A 21,156-nucleotide genomic window follows, 5' to 3' on the forward strand; every position below is an offset into this window, starting at 1 on the left:
GTGTGTTAAACAAATGAGCTAGTGCAAAACTTGCAGAATTTTAACACACAGCATTTTTGTTTTGTGTAGCAGACATGTTGTGTTAAAAGTGATTTAGCAGGCTGTCCAATTGATAATATTCTCCCCTTGTCTCTTCCCAATTGCTGATCAGTGGTACTGTCTGTGTTTGCTTTGTTTGACCTTTTGTTCTGTCAATAGCATAGGCAAGGGTTGCTAAACCAATACAAGCACTCTTGTTTGTTGAGTAGCAGATAGCATGCCCTGAGTGCAGTCTGATCTTGCCTATACATCTCTCTGGCAGAACAGGCGATGATGGGCAGATCGACCAAGAGACAGATCTCTCTCTGATTGAATTTGATCAGAGAGAGATCAGTTGCTTGCCCATACACCACAGGCCGATTCCTGATCAATTTCATGCTGAAATAGATCTGGAATCAGACTTGGCGCTACATTTGCCGCCTCGCTTGAAACTGCCCCCCTAATATTCAATGTGCCCCCCCCAACCTCCCGGCGCCCGGTGCACTACACATTACCTGTCTGCATCCATCACTGCCTCTGGATTGGGTCCTCTGTCCATACACGTGCCCCACGTGGTTGCCGGAGTAACGTGGGCCCATGTGCACGCTTATGCACAATGAGCATTAGTGTGGACAGCGTCTGGGTTTTTGTTGCCTTCGTCGCTCATCCCAATCTCATTCGCTGTTACCGCCGCTCACCCAGCTGACTACGATGGCTCGACATCTTGCAGCATGTCCAAAAGATTCATGCAACCAATTTCGGCCCAAAATTAGTTGTATCGTCGATGGGGCATACACTTTGCGCCACCAATTTTCATCCGATTTGATTGTAATTTTCAAATTGGATGCTCGATCGGCCGCCTGATGTATGGCCACCTTAAGTTTCATTTTGTTACATGTACTGAAAATTGCAGAATAAGATCAATTTTAGTTGTATAGGTTAAAGTAACCCAGAATTGGCATGTATCATGGGGCCTAATGCACAAACCTGTGCGGTACATGGGTAATTGCTCTCATTACTGCCGCTCTGCTGCAGTAATGTATCTGGGTTTTCTAATCCAAGATGGCCGTGACCTTTAAAGTATTTCCAGGTCACAGCTATGCAGTTGTCACGCACACCACACTGAGTGCGCCTCCTTGCTCCAAGATGTAATTGTGATCGGAGCTATTGGTGTGATTAGTGACGATAGGGGCCAAAGATGGGCATATGTGAGGCAAAGCTATGCAGAACAGCTCTCTGCCTCTTCCTGTAATTTGTCTATTCGACCAATCTGGTCGAGCATTTTAGGAGTGATTCTGAAGTCCAGATGGGCTTGATGACCATGGACCAGTAAGTGTGGCATCAAGGCACAGCAATTTACTTTAAAAAAGAAACCGCTACAGATTTGCTTTCAAGGGAACCAGAGGTGAGAGTGATTTGGCGGTTGTCATATTTATTTCCTTTTAAGCAATACCTGTTGCCTGGCTGTTCTGCTGAACCTCTACCTCTAATACTTTCAGCCGTAGGACCCGAACAAGTATGCAGATCAGATGTTTCTGACAAGATTAGCTGCATGCTTGTTTCTGGTGTAATTCAGCCACTACTGCAGTCACATAGATCAGCAGGGCTGCCAGGCAACTAGTATTGTTTAAAAGGAAATAAATATGGCAGTTTCCATATCACTCTCACCTCGGGTTCACTTTGTGTTAACAGTCCCATTGATTTACAACAATTTTAAGTACAAATGCAAATTTGCATTCAGGAAGAGGTATGTGATTTTGTACAAGCACGACTGGCCCCTGGACATTACTAACCCTGCATTGTAAAGGCCAGTTTCACTGTAGTCAAGCTAGACTGCAGAGTAGTTCACTCTGATAACGATTTAAGAAGCCGTAAAACGTTGTGTGTGTTGTCTCAAATACTTGCGATCTGCAGAATAGGGATAAAATGTTTAATAGGTTATCATTTCTTTGTGTTAGAGCTAAACAGCAGGTCTTGTGTGAAAACTTTAAACCTAGATTTTTTTTTCTTTTTTTTAAACCTTATAATTAGAATTAATATATGGAACTCCAGGAAAGTCCTATGGAGCGCTCTTTCAAACCAAACATCACAAAGTGTGATCGCGATTGTAGCAATGTTTTACAGGACATGTCCAGGGGCATTTGTTTTATTATTGTTTCATTCATTGTTAACATTGTCTGTCATGTGACCATGGTGTATCATTTTACCTTTTCATCTCCATACAAATACATGGAAACAAGACCAGTAATAGGAGGTTTACAGGAAATTTGTGGTTAATGAAACTGAATAAGAAGCTTGTCTAGACAAACTGACTTGACTTTGAGCTTCAGCAAGCTGAAACTGAGATGGCTTTCCACAGTCTCTAACAGTAATTATTATTCAATAGCTATTGAACACCCCCAAAAAATCTGAATGATAAAATCATGGCGCTAACAGAAATTGTTCCTGCTCTGTGCTAATTTTTTTTCCCCTTGCAGGAAAACTTGACCTTAAAATCCCATGGAAAAATCTTTATACCCAGCCTGTGGAAGCTGTTTTAGATGGTGTTTACTTGTTAATAGTGCCTGTTGCTAGTAAGTTCATCTATATCTATATCCTATCTATCTATCTATCTATCTATCTATCTATCTATCTATCTATCTATCTATCTATCTCAGTGTTCTCCCCAGAAATTTTTTCCAGCCAGGTGGCATGAAAACAGTGGCCGGCTGGCATGAAAAAGTAGCCGGGTGGGGCGATATGAGAGAATACAGGGCCGGTGCTTCTGTGCACAACTCTGCTTACAGCAGAGGAGGTGGTGAGCCGAAGACAGCCGGGTGCTCATCAAAACTACCCGCGTGGAGCACCCAGCTAAAAGAGTCTGGGGAGAACACTCTTATCTATCTAGCTAGCTAGCTATCTAGCTATCTATCTATCTTACATTGTAAAAGTTATGTGTGTGTCAATGGCATTTGTTAGCCCTCAGAATCTTACAAACCTGTCTTTTTTTTTGTTTTTTTTGTTTGTTTGTTTTTCAAAACTCCCCTCATAGTGCAAGAATCCTAGGTTAAATTATGGATCAGGACATGATCTTCATTGATTCTGTATTCTTTTGCTGTGCTTGTGTGGGTTTCCTCTGGGAACTCTCATGTCCTCTCACACCTCAGAAACCTACTGATAAGTCAATTGGTCCCCCACCCCCTCTACCTTTCCAAATTTTGACATATGCTCTGCAAAGTGCTGTGGAAAATGTCAGTGCTATATAAAACATTGGTATATTAATTTGGTTTTACCCCAAACAAATTTTATGCCTGGTACACACCTTGCGAATTCCCCTCACTTTAGACAGGTCAAATCAAATATTTGTCAGGTCCAATTTGATTTTCGATCATTTTTCTGATTGAATTTATGATCACTTCTAAACAAAAGCAATCACAATTCATATCGGACCTGTTGAAAATAATCGTTTAGACCTGTCTGTCTGACGTGAAATTGCATGGTGTGTACCGGGCATAATGCTAAGAACATGAGTAGGCCCTTTTGTAGGGATTAGACTGTACTATTCACTGCCAGATAGTGAGTTGAATGAGTAGTTTTATAATCCCCTGTAATGCACTACATAAGTTATTAAAATTATAATGGCTACGGGTGAGTGAATTTCAGATCACTGCTCTTCTCAATGAAGCATAAGGAGGGCAGTTGTGACTAGAGCAATGGCTAGTTAATATAAAGGGTGCCATTTACAAGCTAGCCTGCAACTTTCTCTCATGGCAATGGCAGCTACAGAGCGGAGAGCCTGAATAACCCCCTCTGTTCCTGCCTTGTGGAATCTGGTAAAGGAAAGTATGATCAATAATGCATTACTGACTAAGGAAACCTTTATCCTAGATTCCCCGTGACTATTTAAAAACAAGTCATTTTTGTTCATTTCTCCCCACTAGTGCTAGACAGTCATTCAACGCTATGATTACAATGTACGGTCCAGGAGGCAGTCAGTCTGTTTCTCGTCACTGCTGCAGCCCGGTGCGAAGAAGCATTGCCAGAAATGGAAACAAAAACGTTTTTTTTTTCCTTTTACAGAAAAAGTGTTAATGAAATAATAATAAAAAAACCTAAACATGCATCTAGGTATACCTGTATGAGGGATAATAAATCCTTAGTGAAAATTTTATCAATTTAAAACTTTTTTCTGATGGCCACATGCTGAACTTTCTAAAAATGATAAATGAAATCAATCAGTACACACTGAATTAAGCAGCACAGCAATTTCAGAGTAGAACGATCACTAAAGCCTCGTAGTGTGCTATGGAAAGGGGAGGAGAGCAGACACTTGAGTAGTGTTACTGTATGTTGTGGGAACATCTTTTGATCCCACGGGTGCAAAAAGACAGCAGTTCAGTGGATTGCTACAAGGAAAGCCTGCAACATTGTGACCACCTGTACACACTTTAGATTTCTAGCCCAAATGATTAGCAACTATATTCTCAATCAGTGCAGGATTATCCACCAGGAAACCTAGGCAGGTGCTTGCTGCCTAGTACGTTTCAAGGGGCCCACTTGCCACCTTCTTTGACCTCTGTCCACTTCAGCTTGCCAAAAGGACTACAAGGAAGCCCCAAATCGACTACCTTAGGGGTGTATGTTGCTCAAGTGATGACTGTAACTCATGTTTGTTCAAATGATTTAGCAGTTACGTATATTATCAGCTTGTTTATATGTAGCCTGATTCTAGTATTTACAATTCTTTTTAAGGTATAAAATATGATGCTGAAAAAGAGGAAAAACAGTTCCTGGAAGTGAAGCAACGAGAGCTTCAGCGGATTGAAGAGGCCAAGCAGAAAGTGGCTGATCAGGGTATGATATGAAAGTCTGTGATCCTTTCACAGTGGCAGGAAGTACTCAAGCAGTAAATGTGTTCTCTCCTCGCTTGTTTACCTACAGAAAAGCCTAAGGAGGAAAAACAGGACACGTTTGTAGAAAAACTAGTAACTCAGGTTATCAAGAATCTCCAAGTGAAGATCTCAAACATTCATGTCCGTTACGAAGATGATGTAAGTTAAGCATATTTTTGGTTGTTTGTGTTAATTGGCACCAGAATAATGGCATTTCCCATACAGGAGTTTTAAACTACTGAATCAGACTTATGTAATTTTCATGCTTCAGGTAATTGAATATGCGCAGACGAATTACACAAACACTTAATATGCACATAAGTGTTTGCAAAATTAGTTTGTGCATATTTAATTAGCAGTGTGCAAAAATTGTATACAAATATTACAGTTTGGTAGTTGTAATCTTCAATACTGGTAACACCATTATTCACATGCAAATTCACTGAGCACGAGTGGCTGTGATGAACAAAAGAGACCCCAAGCATCCCTGGAGCAGGAACATTTTACACTGCCTACTCTGCTGGGAGGGTGGGTGAGGTGGGTAGGTTTTTGTTTAACCAGCCACATTGAGGGGGTTTGGATCCCTGGAGGGGGCTCCATGTTGTGTGCTGGGGGTCCAGTGTGGCTCAAGCTGCAGATGTTTCAACCATAAACCCTGTCACCACTTTCCTCTGGATGGGAAGGCAGTGTGCCGTTGTTCTTTTACTACTTACAATGAAGTACAGGTAGTCCCCGACTTACGAACGACCCGTCGATACGAACAGCATGGATTCTCTGTTTCCATGGGAACAAGCCAAACCTTTTCTTATTCAAATTGGACTTGTAGTTTTTGAGAAAATCGATTTAAAAAAATTAAAGATAGAGTGGCTTTTAAACTTGTATAAACAGGTACAAAGGACAGAGGTGACACGGGGGGGAGGCACAGAGGAGGTACAGGGGATACAGATGGCACAATGTTCCGACTTAAGAACAGATTCAGGTTAAGAACGAACCTACAGTCCCTATCTCATTCGTTAACCGAGGACTACCTGTACATTTGAAGCTCTCGAAGGCAACATAAAATGGCAAGGAGGGCTGCATTCGGCCTGCAGGACTTAAGTTTGATAGCTGTGCTCCAGACAGTCATGCTTTCTCAACCAGGATTCAATGGAAACACAGGGTTTCTTGAGGACTCTGCAGGGGTTCAATAGAATTTTTTTCATTCCAATGACATCTTTTCTGGTGGGTTGGTAAAGTTTCAAACATACATCCCTTGGCTTTTCTGTGTCCTCTTTACTCATTGTCTGCTCACCCTGATTTCCAGCCTCCCTATTTCTTCCCCATTGGCATAGTGGTCATTGATTAGAGTCATATTACCATCATGCTGTGGTGAGGAATTAATATGAGGGAGGTCATAACTGAGAATGGGTGTACGTACAGTGGATGAAGAGAAAGTAGAGAAATCAAGCAGGCAACTATAACCTCTGTGCTGCTTAATGAAAGGAACACTATAATTAGGGGCCAGTACAATGAAGAATACTATAAGGTGAAGCGCTAAATTGGGGGCCAGTACAATAAGAAGCACCACGATAAAACAAGAAGCTCTAAAGTAGGCATGACCGCATAATCTGTGGTACCATTATCGGGGGCAATATTACAGATGCACACTATAATAATAATAATAAGCACTCTAATGTGGGGCACTATAACAAGGAGTGCAATGTAATGTTGAAGGGCTAGAATATAACGGAGAACATTAAATATGCACACGGGAGAAAGGAACATGGCATGGAGACTATACAAGGCGACTTTCCTAGGTGACATGATATAAATGGGTATGTACAGTGCCAAACATATGAATAACCAGGCTATGTTCTTTTTTCTTTTACCACCTGTACCGATTGGTGTCAGCACACAGAGTGTATCTGATTATTGGTGATCTGCAGTATCACCAATAATACAGATGTTATACCTGATTATATGGTGATCTGCAGAATCACCAATAATACACCTATAGAGTTGGTGTCTCAAGGATGACAGAGTGACTGTTGACCCAAGGGACGGGTGACAGCCAGAAGGGTCATACAAGCCAGGTCGGCAACACACGAGCAGATAAGGTACAGAGACAGAAGGCTGATTCGGTGTCAGGGTACAGGCAAGGTTGGCAACGGGTAGACCGATATGCGAGGTACCGAATCAGAAAGCAGGAGAGAGGTCAGCAAAGCTAGAGATCATAACAAGTATCAATATAGCACAATCCTAGTCTGAGGTGTGAGGTCCTTGGTCTCAACACCCGGGAACTAGTCTGAAGTATAACACAGTAATAACACAGCAATCTCCTAAAGCGGAATCTGGCTAAGTGTGAATTCCCAGTTCCAACTGGTTCTAACACACTGTAGGATCTGACTGAGGTCTGAGTGCTCACACGTGAGTATTCGCAACGGCGGACAACCAGCAACTGACAAGCAAGTTCTATATATACTTACAGCGCTCCGCAGCGCCGCCCCAGCCCCTCAGCCAATTAGGAGTCCAGCTGATAAACTAAATAGACACCTAATAGACTAAAGGTAGCCATACACTGGTCGATTTGCCAACAGATAGATCCCTCTTTGATCGAATCTGATCAGAGAGGGATCGTATGGCTGCCTTTACTGCAAACAGATTTTGAATCGATTTCAGCCTGAAACCGATCACAATCTGTGGAGCTGCCGCCGCCGCCTGCCCGCCAGCTATACATTACCTGCTCCGTCCGGCTGGTTTGCCTCACTGAACTTCCTGTCCAGGGGAAGTTTAAACAGTAAAGGGCGCTCTACTGTTTAAACTTCCTGCCGGGACAGGAAGTTCAGTGAAGCTGCAGCCCTGGAGCCGGTGCGGAGAAGACAGCGGAGACCGTGGGAGTCGTGCCGGCCGGAACAGGTAATGTATCTCCGCTGTATTGCGTCGGTCGTCGGGTATTCGGCATTCGAACGCCGCCATCGATGCACTCCCGACCCGCCGGCAATCAAGAAAAATCTTCCACATGGATAGATCGATGGGAACGATTTATTTCGGACAGGAATCGATCGTTCTGTCAGCATTTGCGCGACGTTTTCACAGCAGATTCAATCACAGTGATCGAATCTGCTGTATATCGGCGGGAAAATCGTTAGGTGTAGGGGCCCCTTAAGGTTGAGCAGTAACAATAAAACATTATATCTATTTTGTAAATGTGTAAACATAAAATAAAACTGGGTGATAACTGCTTATGATACTATGTTTTGTTTTTAGATCACTAATCCTCGATGTCCACTCTCATTTGGAGTTTCGCTTCAAAACCTCAGTTTGCAGGTAGGAGAGAAAAGCACAAGTCAGTTGTAAATGGAAAGGTTTGCATGTGTGTCCTCTTTTGTCTTTGTTTCTGTTTAAACATGTACTGAGATAAGGTTTGTTATGCACTATCCTTGTGTTCTCCATCTTTCAACAATGTTTAATGTTCCCTGTTATATTTGTAGCAGACAATTGACATGATTTATCATTCTTAAGGAAACGGTTTTCCCATTAACAGCAGATTCACTTTCCTAGAACATAAAGGCCCATAAAAGCAGAATTCCTGCTATGGATTTGGGCACATCACAAGTTACACAAGTTACATTGGCAACACACACACTTCAGTAGTATCACATGTGATTGAAGATTATTTATGTGGATTACTTTTGAACTTGTGGCCGTACACACAAGGATTTCTGTGCTTGTGTTAAACTATAGGGCCTGTAAACATTGGCTGCTTAGCACTTTGTTTTTATTATTTCATACGTGTTTTTTTTTTTTTTTTTTTTTTTTTTTACGCAAAGCCTTTTTAAAAACAATGAAAATTTGTGATGAACTGTACACAGTGTCTCAATGCGATTTTAGAAAATCGCAGTCGCAATGACTGCAGTGCTTTTTAAACGTTGCGTTTTTGTATGCAAGTTTTTCAGAGGTCATGTCCCAGGAGTCCTTTCAACTTTCTATTGGATCATTTATCCAGTCACAAGAAAAACTCACTCTGTGTACGATTTTAAAATCGATTGGCAATTGCGCTTGCTTATTTTCAGTGTGTACATGCCATATACATAGCCTATACATCTCAAGTCTTGTGGACAGATATCAATGAAAATCAGTCCCTTGATGTATTGGGAGCTGGACTTCTGTGATTGGGATGTCCCAAATATTGAGACACTGATTGATTTCTGCACAATTACCACAGCAACACAAACAATTGACTTGCTTGTGGAGTTTGACTTTTGGGTGTTTCATGGTCCACCATTATCCTCTTCCATTTCAAGGACTTATACAGTCAGGTCCATAGCTATTGGGACAGCAGCACAATTCTAACCTGTTTGACTCCATACACAACCACAATGGATCTGAAAAGGAACGAACACCATGTGCTTTAACTGCAGACTGGCAGCTTTAATTTGAGGGTATTTACATCAGGTGAACCGTGTAGGAATTACAACAGTTTGCACATGTGCCTCCCATTTGTTAACCTTCCTGGTGTTTAGCCCATAATGGTAACTGGCAGGATAAAGGATCAAAGCAGTATGCCCATCACCATTACAGGCATGCCGTGCAGGAGGTTTCCTGACCTATACTGTCCCCTTTTACAGTTTAGAAAGGTACAGGCACCTTAGTATGTGTGTCCCCCGGTCCCTGGTACTTTTACTTACCGTGCCTCTTTCCAGCGATCGCAGCACCCCTTCACACAGCTCGGGTCTTCTCTGTGCGGAGGATCGGGAACAGGCGTCATGATAATAACCTCATGACATCAATTACCTAAACCTGGCTCCCTATACTGGGCACAGCCATACCTGGCTTCCTATACTGGGGAACAGTATATTGAATTGTGTGGATGTCCCAATATTTATGGACCTGACTGTATATACTGCATAGGAATACATGGACATAAGGGGACACAGAATGACACATGGGGGACACAGCAGGCCACCATCTGGGGGAAAACATGTACAAGACACTCCTGGAATATTGATGCACCAGGTCTTGTGTGTCTGTATGTGTATGTATATATGTATATATATATATATATATATATATATATATATATATATATATATATATATATATATATATATATATATATATATATATATATATATATATATATATATATATATATATATATATATATATATATATATATATATATATATATATATATGCATATATATATATATATATATATATATATATATATATATATATATATATATATATATATATATATATATATATATATATATATGCATATATATATATATATATGCATATATATATATATATGCATATATATATATATATGCATATATATATGCATATATATATATATATATATATATATATATATATATATATATATATATGCATATATATATATATATATATATATGCATATATATATATATATATATGCATATATATATATATATATATATGCATATATATATATATATGCATATATATATGCATATATATATATATATGCATATATATATATATATATATATATATATATATATATATATATATATATATATATATATATATATATATATATATATATATATATATATATATATATATATATATATATATATATATATATATATATATATATATATATATATATATATATATATATATATATATGCATATATATATATATATATATATATGCATATATATATATATATGCATATATATATGCATATATATATATATATATACATGCATATATATATATATATATATATATATGCATATATATATGCATATATATATATATATATACATGCATATATATATATATATATATATATATGCATATATATATGCATATATATATATATATATACATGCATATATATATATATATATATATGTGTGTGTGTGTGTATCAATTTTTTTTACCTAGTTTTTTACTCTTTAAACCTAGGTGCGTGTTTTATTCCGGCAAATCTTATATTATTTTTTTATTATATTTTATTATACACACATACTGTATGCACTGTGGGCCTATGTGTATATATAATGTCTTGTTCCTTTCTAATAATCTTGTGTACTTAAAATGTAATTCTGTTATCAAAACTACATTAACTAAAGATTACGCCTTCTTCTTTGTAGACATCAGATAAAAATTGGAATCCCTGCCTACATGATGAGTCCTTCAAGCTGTTTTACAAGGTAATTTTAACTGTTAAGTGTGTGCAGTTTTCTTTGTTCTATATTTGATATTTCTGTTATATCATTAAAATACTACCTGGCCATGAAGTAACCTTTTGGCTCTAACAATTCCAAAAAAAAAACAAACCCTAATCACATTGCTTTCAATGATATCGTCTTTTGCTTTTAAATGTGTTACTCTGCCTGTATTATATTTTTCTTGTGAAGATGATTTTGCAGTCACCATTCACTTATTCCATAGTCTCCTCAGTGTCACCCTCTCTCCTCTGCCAAAAGTTAAATCATAATCTCAAAGAATTGTCAGAAACTCAGAGCCCTGACGTTAGGTTGTGCAGGAGTTAGGAGAGGCAGACGTTGGAATGGAGAGCATACATCACTTGTCCTCAACTACATGAGTGTGTTGTTTATAGAGCATTGTATTGCTTGTGTGTGTGTGTGTGTGTGTGTGTGTGTAAGGGGGGGGGGGGTGTACGCGAATGGTTGTAATTGGGTACTGTCAGTGTTAGAAACACTTGCATTGGGCTTATTGTTAGGGTTAAGATTTGTATTAGTCTTACTGAATTATTTAAATTTACTTGTAAGTGTGGTTTAAAAGCTATTATGCATCTTTTTGACCTTACACACCTGAAGAAGGATTTTTATTGTCAGACCATTATGGCCTATTAACCTGAACCTTTTGGAAAGGTACGGCTTTATTTTTAGCAGGAAGGCACTGCTGGCAATCTGTTACTCCATCCAAGTGATTAGGGAAGCTGGTCACCAGTTTAGGTGAGTTATGGTACTGGCGAACAAGCACTGATCATCAGTGAATAAAATGCGGTTGCCTTTTTTTTTTTTTTTTTTTTTAATTATGGCCTTCTGAAAGTAAGTAGTGATCTCATTTGTTTTAATGGGTTTTAGGTGGGAAGGGGTGCATTAATCTACCATGTAAATCCCCTATGAGGAGGCCCAAAACCTATCGGTTCTGTCAGATTTGAACTGCTTACTTTGTTCGTGAGAGTGAGCCTTTAAGCAAACAGTTGGTCATCTGGAGCACTTTACACAAGATTTTGTACTTTCTTTATCAGGTACTCAAAAAGAGGAACAAAGGATCTTAAGCAAACTGACAGTGTTGCCATCTGGGACCCTTATTACACACGGTTTCTTTTGCAAAAAACATGTTCATGTGTTACAAAAATATACTATTAGTCACAGCTTCAGCATTAATAAGACACAATAATTAATATAGACAAGATGGATGATTTTATCAAAGTGGCCTCCATGTGCAAGAGTCTTGCCATCACTAATACAAAATGTCTGCCACAAACTAGAAAAACGTCAGAGCTATAACACGTTAAAATTGCATGGTGTGGATTAGCCTTAAAGGGAACTTAAAGCAAGGCTCCCATATTTGTTTTTCTTTTTTTTTTTAAGCAATACCAGTTTCCTGGCTATCCAGCTGATCTCTTTGGTTGCAATAGTGTTTGAATCACACCCCTGAAACAAGCATCAAGCAATCCAGTCAGACTCCGTTAGAGCATTTGATCTGCATGCTTGTTTAAAGTCTATGGCTAAAAGCATTAAAGGCAGAGGATGAGCAGGTCAGCCAGGCAATATACATTGTTTAAAAGGAAATAAATATGGCAACCTCTATATCCCTCTCACTTTAGGTTTCCTTTAAGACCCATCTCCTTCTTGTTCTCCCTCCTCACCCTCCATGGATTTGAATGGGCTGTTCAGCAGAGGTGAACTGAACATTTTTGCAGGTTAAATGCCACCTGAACGGAGTGATGATAAATTGTTCTGGGTGACCTTTATCCCCTGTGTGAACACACCGCTTTAGATCATTATTTAGTAAGCCTAAATTTGAAATCCAATCGGTGGAATACAGTGATCACAATAACAGGAAATGCTTCTGTAAGAGCTATAGATCTTGTGTTTAGATTTTGTAGTTGTCCAACGACACATACAGTGTGGCGGAAAAAAAAAAAAACATTGTCACTGTTAGATTGCTTGTTATAATTTTGTTCTTTAAATTACACTTTGAGATTGATCTTGTTTTTAATTTTTTTTTAATGCCAGATTATACGCCTTGACAATCTGTTTGCCTACTGGAATGTGAAATCTGAGATGTACTACCATCGAAGTTACAATGAAGCTTTGGTATGTTGGTTTAAAAGAAAATATTCTGTTTTACCAAACTATTCTGTAGCTTTTAATTAGTTGTAAACTTTTTTTAGGATTTTTTTAGGATTACATTTTTTTTTCACGTCTTCCAAATCTGTTAGGATCCGTTTCCACATGACACAATTCGTATATCGCATCTGTCTCCAATGTGTGGCAATGGAGATACGAATGTTATCTGCAGGAAACTGCTGCAGACACTATCTTTTTCAACAACAAAACATTTGTAAAGCTCTTTTCTCCCGTAGGACCCAAAGTGCATATATTTCGTCTCAGATCAGTACATAGTGTAGTGATATGTACAGGGGGAAATGTTATGTGGTCATAAATGCTAGACTGAAGAGGTGGCTTTTTATGCCCCCCCCCACACTCACACACACACACAGTAAATGCCAATTTTGGAAAGGTTTCTCCAATTTATGGGTAGCCAGTGTAGAGAGCAAAGGATTAAGGTTATGTGATAATGGCAGATTGACTTGTTAAGTCTTGTGACGGCATTCTGTACTAGCTGCAAGCAGTGTAGGTCTTTATTTGGAAGGCCTGTATTGAGGGCATTGCAATAATCTAACCGTGATGTGATGAAGGCGTGAACTAGAGTTGGAAGATCTTCTGGAGGAATGAGGTGCTTAATTTTTGCAATATTTTTTTTAGGTAAAAGAAGGTATGTTGCACAACAGCTGAAATTTAATTCCTGAAGTTTAATTCAACATCAATCAGTAAACCGAGCTGCACACAGTGTTGGACCTACTAAGGTCTGAGCTCCATACCCTCAGTGGTGTTGACTATGTCTGGAGCTGCTTTGCTGCTAGGCACCGACCTCTGATGACCAGAACCTCAGGTTTGTCAGCATTTAATATAAGCACAATCTAAACAGAAAAAGTGCGTTCCATAGTGCATTACCAAAAAAGTTGCAACTTTATTTGCAAGAAAATGGCATACTCACAAGATGTTTAGATAAAATGCGCTCATCAGCGGTTAGGCCAACCGCTTCACACCCTTTGCGGCAAGATTGCACACGCTGTGGCAAGCAGCGCGGTCTCCGATCTCCCTGGAGATCATCTCGCAAGGCGGTGGGCGGGGCCTAGTGTCGCCGTGCGTGACCTAATTACGCGTTTTGGCGCGCTGCGCCTTCGTCAGATGACAAAGGCACAGCGCGCCGAAACACGTAATGACGGCATGCACGCTGAGACTGGGCCCCGCCCACCGCCTTGCGAGATGAGGTCGAGAGAGTTTGAAAACCGCCCTGGAGCTCACGTAATGTCGCACGCACGCCGAGACTATGCCCCGCTCACTGCCTTGCGAGACTAGCTCCAGGGAGACCGCGCTGCTGGCCACAGCGCATGCAATCTTGCCGCAAAGTGTGTGAAGTGGTTGGCCTAACTGCTGATGAATGCATTTTATCTATACATCTTGTGAGTATGCAATATTCTTGCGAATAAAGTTACAACTTTTTTTGGTAATGCACTATGGAGCGCTCCTTTTCTGTGCATTCCCCCAATATTGGAGCAGCGCTGTGCATTTAAACTAAGGAGAAAAGGATTTGTGGAAGTAAGTGATTTTCTCTGGAAAAGCACAGGGAATTTGTTTGTTACTTATTTAATATAAGCAGGTTTTCTTTATTCCACTCCTGAAGCTCAGCTAAGCATGGGTACACACACACACACACACACACACACACACACACACACACACACACACACACACACACACACACACACACACACACACACACACACACTAGCAGTGTTTTTGGAAGATTTTTCTCGAGTGGCAAAATTTATGTAGTAAACAACAAAGAAGATAGTATTGAGTCTTGGGGCGCATCATTTTTAATGATACAGGGTTGGACTGGAAAGTCCCTAAGGCTATCCTATGTGTTCTGCCATCCAGGAAGAAGGAGAACCATTGTAAGACTAAACCATCAATGCCACAGTGCTCTTGCAGCCTGATGAGCAAGATTTCCTGATCAAATTTATCAAAACCCGCTGAGGGACCAACCAGGATCAGGATGGACTACTCACCTCTCTGACCATGATCAAATCACTGATGATCTGAACAAGTGTTGTTTTGCAGCTTTGGTGCTTCTTGAAGCCAGATTTTAGGGATTCAGAGATGTTGTTCATTGAGACCCTGGCTTCAAGTTGGAGATATCCATCCTTCTGAATAACTTTTTCCAGAAAGGGGAGGTTGGAGACAGGTCTATTGCTGCTCAGATGATCCGGATCTAGGGATACTTTCTTGAGTAGTGGCCTCATGATTGCTTCTTTCAGATAGGTAGGAACATTCCCTGCTTGCAAGGAAGAGTTTACCATTTTGTGAAATGCTGCCCTGAACAGGTCACTGCATTTCAACATGAACTGTGTTGGTTCAGGGTCCAGGACGCAGGTAGTCTGGAGAAGGTTTAGAAGGATGTTTGAGATGTCTTCTTCTGTAATTACCTCCAGGCCATGGCAGTAGGCTGCTATGGCATCCATTATTGTGCTCTGTATATGTTTTCAGTGTTGTGGATTTAATAGCAGTCCGGATATATGAAATTTTATCTGTTAAGAAGAGGGCAAATGTCTTGTTCCTACTGGCCAGCGGTAGGAGCAAGGATATGAGGTGTTGCTCCTCTCCTTCCAAGCGTCACGTCTCCAACATGTCATGCACCATCAAATGTGAGCATTTGCCCACTCAAGTTGGTTACGACCACGAACCGCAGTCAGGTCCAGACCCCGATGAGGACAAGGAACATGCAGATGAGCTTCCCTGAGATGGTGTATGACCGTTGGTGCAGAAATTCGTTGGTTATACAAAGCAATTGTTGCTGCAGCGTTCCGAGTGGCTTGTCTCAAATGATCATGTAGGTGAACATACTAGATGTGAAAGTCCTGGGCTGGTGTTGTTACACGTGGTCTGCGGTTGTGAGGCCAGTTGGATGTACTGTCAAATTCTCTGAAATCCTTTTTGGAGATCGCTCAAGTAAAGAAAAGAACATTCATTTCACGGGCAACAGCTCTGGTAGACTTTCCTGCAGTCAGCATGCCAATTGCACACTCCCTCAAATGTTGTGACATCTGTGGCATTGTGCTGTGTGATCAAACTACACATTTCAGTGTGGCCTTTTATTCTGGCCAGTCTAAGGCACACCTGTGCAATATTTATGCTGTCTAATCAGCACCTTGATATGCCACTCCCTTGAGGTGGGATGGATTATCTTGGCAAAGGAGAAGTGATCACTAAGGCCTGGAACCTACTAGTAGCGCTTTTCTGAGCACCTGTGATTTGAAAAGCTCTTTCTAATGTAATGCTATCTGTGTGATCCCACTTGAGGTATGTGATTTTCTAAAAATCCTTCATAGCCTTACATTAGTAAGCGCTTTACATATCACAAGTGCTGCTAGTGGGTACCAGGCCTTACACATATTTAGACAATTTGTGAACAATATTTGAGAGTAATAGGTCTTTTGCGTATGTTGAAAATGTTTGTACTTTGAGTTCAGCTCATGCAAAATGGTAGCAAAACCAAAAGTGTTTGGTTTATATTTTTGCTCAGTGTATTTTAAAAAGGAAAATTGTTTGCCTTTTTATTACTTTTAGTACTGCGTAAGTAATACATTATATGCTGTTCTTTGGATACGCTAAAAATGTGAATTCATGTGTATCGCTTTATGACACTGGTCTGGTTCTTATTGGTGGAAGTACTAATAGTATGCATTTGTATCTGAAAGAATTGTTTTGTAAAGTATATTGATTGATACAGATAACAAAAATAATTGCTGATTTTGGAGTTACCTTCCTTTACTTTCCAGGGTATTTTGAAATATGGAGTTGCTTCTAACAACGTGATACCCGAAGACTATGATTTTGGTATGTATTTACTGTAAAGCAACAGTATGTAAAATACTAGACGTGATTGTATGATCAAAACTTTGCAACTAATTTAAACACTTGTAGGTATGTGTAATTTCCATTTATACTTCATTTCCATTACACAGTTTTATCTTAATTTACTCTATGTCTGAACAGAATAGGGAAGTGTTTGAAGAATCAAATCTTCTGGACAGTTTTAGCACATTTTCATATATAATTTATTTATTTTTTACTCATCACCCAAGCAACATTTGGGCTTTGTATTTGTCTGTGCCAACAATTTGCCATCTTTTTAGTTTTTTTTATTCTTTTCTTTTTCTCTTTAGTGTTCCGACCAATCTCCGGAAGAGCAAAACTTCGCATGAATCCTCGATCCGACTTTGACTTTTCTTCCCCAAAAATAGATCTTGATGTCAATCTTCAGGACATAGCAATTGAGTTTAATAAGCCTCAGGTGAAGATGAAAAGGCATTGTACAATACTTTGCTCAAGAGTGTTTGTCCTTATAACCTGATAAAATAATCCAACAATCCATTAATCCAGCTTCATGAGTCAACAACAAATGTAAAGAGAGTCTGAGCCAAAATCAGTTCCTGTTTTTATTGCCCACTTATGTTAAGCAATAAGACCATAGCTCATTTGCCACAACAGTGTTGCAGAACAAGGTCCCCCCTCCCCTGAAATCCCTGGGGCAAAATTCTGACCTTGTTTCCAGAAGGAGGCAGAGCTTTGGCAGTACCTCTGTCTCCAGTCAATTTCCGCCGACTCTCTTTAATTACATGCGGTTTTTTTGTTTTGTTTTTTTAGCTTGCATGAAGCCTGGAATTAGACCAATCAAATTAACTTCCTACTGATTTGGAGTGGCCTTATACCAATCTGCCTACAATATCCATTACATCTGAATTCAAGTCAGAAAATTAGCATCTAATTGACCATCATCTGTACACATTAAGGATGGTCAATGAGATGCTAATACTTCAGAGTTGATGCAAATATTAGGTTAATATGCAAGCTTCTGTGTTTTAATGATTTATTTTGAGGCTGCATACAATTTCCTGAATATTTGCTTACAATTTACACAAATCCAGCAAGCAAGAAAACGCTTAAAATAATTTTGATAGCACTTTTCAGCTACTTTTTGGTACATTTTCAGTTGCAAAGTGCCAAAAAATTATTCTAAATAGAAGAAGAAAAATTATCTCCTAGGAGTGGCTAGACAGGAAGTGACTACAATGTGACCCTCAATGATAAGGAATTCCCTTTTTTATCTCTTTCTTGCTCTCAGAAGCCATTTTCTGCTAGGAAAATGTTTTATAGTTGGAATTTCTCATCAGTGAGGGTCACACTGTAGTCACTTCCTGTTTGAGTCAGGACTGAGTCAGCCACTTACATACCTGATATTTAACTTTCAGACAGAGAAAGAAAAAAGGAACACAGCATAGTTATTTGTGTGCTGGGCACTGAACATACACATGTCAATCTCATCATGCCACATGCCACTTCGGGTATCCTTTAAAAACAAAACAAAATAAAAAAAAGTGAGGCGGCTTACCTCAATGAAGACAAATTCATGTATTGATAGAATTTTATTGCACTGGCAGCACGTTTCATGGATGCATACCCACTTCCTCAGGCCAAATAGCAGTGCCTACAATTATCAGACAAGGTGCTTAATGCCACAGCACTAACAGCATATCAAAAACATAATTCAACCTATAACAAATACTACAGACAATATTGTATAATGAGAATCAAAAAATAAAAAATAATTAATAGCATTCAAACAAATGTATGCATATAGAATTTGATTTCAACTGTCAGAGGCAACTATTGGTGCCAGAGCAGTTACATGCAATTTAAGTAAGGTTATAGCATGCACACAAAATACATGACTATAGTGCATTCAACGCTCAAATGCTTTGCATACATTTGCATGCACGTGTAGCGGATATAGTTCCATTTAAACAAATGTTATTTTATTGCATGAGGTCATGCTAAAATATGTGCATAATATGTGCATTAGATTTTATACTTTTGTATTATGCACATATTTTAGCATGACCTCATGCAATTAAATAACTTTTGTTTAAATGGAATTTCTACAGTAAAAAAAGAGAAAATCCTTAGTATTTTCCATTTTAACTGTGTCTATCTTGAAGTCAATCCTGATGTCATTTCCTCTGCCTGATTGTGTATGCATTGCCCGTCCTCCTCCTCAGTCTTTAGGCACTCCCACCCAGCTCTGCAATATAAATTGCATTGTCTCAGCATGAGAAATATTAGCCAATCAGAGAGGAACAGAGGTGTGGGAGGGGAAAACAGGAGGTAAAGAGGCTTCAGACAATCAGGATGCATTAGATAACAAGGCAAAAAAGACAACCCAGCATGCCCTGCAACTTCCTTTGTGCAGCAATGTACCAAATAAGAGTCAGGTCAACTGGGGAATGATCATTTATCAAACAACAAGTAATAGTGATTTTTTAACTTTTGGATTCCCTGGTAAGCATCCTTATTACTTGTTTACCAAATAAAAATAAAGAATTGCTTTTATGCCCGACAGTTACACTTTAAGATGATTAAATTAACAACTCACTGTCCATACAGTTGTATGGGACTGTTCACAGTACTGCATTGTAATTCAGGCTTTGTATTGAAGTCTATGTCTAGTGTCCATTGCAGTTCACACACGTAATAACGCATGCATTATGCAACGCACCACTGTGAACCTAGCCTTATACTATATACTGCATTTTAAGAGTAGGCTAATAATTTTGAACTCCTTCCCATTTTAAGAAATTAACAGAGTTTTTTTGTTAATCTTTTATTATAATGTGCCACAGCTCTAGGAACATTTTACCTGTATGATAACATGAAACCTAAAACAAATTTTTTCTTAAAGGGATACTGTAGGGGGGTCGGGGGAAAATGAGTTGAACTTACCCGGGGCTTCTAATGGTCCCCGCAGACATCCTGTGCCCACGCAGCCGCTCACCGATGCTCCGGCCCCGCCTCCGGTTCACTTCTGGAATTTCTGACTTTAAAGTCAGAAAACCACTGCGCCTGCATTGCCATGTCCTCGATCCCGCTGATGTCATCAAGTGCATACTGCGCAGGCCCAGTATGGTCTGTGTCTGTGCAGTACACTCCTGGTGACATCAGCGGGAGCGAGGACACGGCAACGCAGGCGCAGTGGTTTTCTGACTTTAAAGTCAGAAATTCCAGAAGTGAACCGGAGGCGGGGCCGGAGCATTGGGGAGTGGCTGCACCAACACAGGATGTCTGCGGGGGACCATTAGAAGCCCCGGGTAAGTTCAGCTCATTTTCCCCCGACCCCCCTACAGTATCCCTTTAAGTTCTTCTGAATATTCTTTTGGTTTCTAACTGCAACAAAGTTCCTCAATGCAAAATTGTTGGGACTGATCCCTTTCTGCATGCATCATTTTTTCTTTATTACAAGGTAATGTAAGTGATTCTTTTCAAGCAGATATGGCAGTTCTGGTAATTAAGAAACTTTATCAGAAACTATTTCAATTGCTGGGAAAGTTTTTTTTTTTTTCTATTTAACATGCAGATGCAATTTTGGTTTTCTTTTTAATTAACTTCGGTTTGTTTTTTAGTATCACAGTGTCATGGAGCTTCTTGAATCTGTTGACATGATGTCAAGGAATCTGCCGTATAGAAAGTACAGGCCAGATGTTTCTGTCCACAATAATGCTAAAAAATGGTATGTGTAACTTTGTTTTCCCTGCAAATGTCATGCCTATTTTGACCTCTAGTGTGAAAGCAACTAGGAAATAAAAAAAAATGAAAGGGCACTCCAATGGTGCATTAAAGGGAAGGTTCAGTGACTATTAAAAAAAAAAAAAAAATCCACATCCAATTACCTGGGGCTTCCTCCAGCCCGTGGAAGGCTCCCGGTGGCATGCTCGACCTGGCCAGGCCGGCGGCCAGGTCGGGCTTCTTCTGCGCTCCAATCTGCGTTTCACGCGGGCGCGCTGACGTCATCGGACGTCCTCTGGGCTGTACTGTGCAGGCTCAGAACTACTGAGCCTGC

The 21,156-nt window shown here is 39.6% G+C and overlaps 1 protein-coding gene across 1 annotated transcript in view; it reads left to right on the top strand.

The window, feature by feature from the left end:
• VPS13A (vacuolar protein sorting 13 homolog A) overlaps window positions 1-21,156 on the top strand; it is a 192,671-nt gene that overhangs the window by 39,227 nt on the left and 132,288 nt on the right. Inside the window, exons 4-12 of the mRNA XM_068236705.1 lie at window positions 2,496-2,591; window positions 4,750-4,851; window positions 4,939-5,048; window positions 8,136-8,195; window positions 11,028-11,087; window positions 13,149-13,229; window positions 17,042-17,099; window positions 17,429-17,556; window positions 20,720-20,826. Of these exons, the coding sequence (XP_068092806.1) occupies window positions 2,496-2,591; window positions 4,750-4,851; window positions 4,939-5,048; window positions 8,136-8,195; window positions 11,028-11,087; window positions 13,149-13,229; window positions 17,042-17,099; window positions 17,429-17,556; window positions 20,720-20,826 (802 nt within the window). The remainder of the gene's footprint in view (window positions 1-2,495; window positions 2,592-4,749; window positions 4,852-4,938; window positions 5,049-8,135; window positions 8,196-11,027; window positions 11,088-13,148; window positions 13,230-17,041; window positions 17,100-17,428; window positions 17,557-20,719; window positions 20,827-21,156) is intronic.

This window comes from Hyperolius riggenbachi, chromosome 1, assembly GCF_040937935.1.
Source record: "Hyperolius riggenbachi isolate aHypRig1 chromosome 1, aHypRig1.pri, whole genome shotgun sequence".
In the NCBI taxonomy this organism is placed as follows: Eukaryota; Metazoa; Chordata; class Amphibia; order Anura; family Hyperoliidae; genus Hyperolius; species Hyperolius riggenbachi.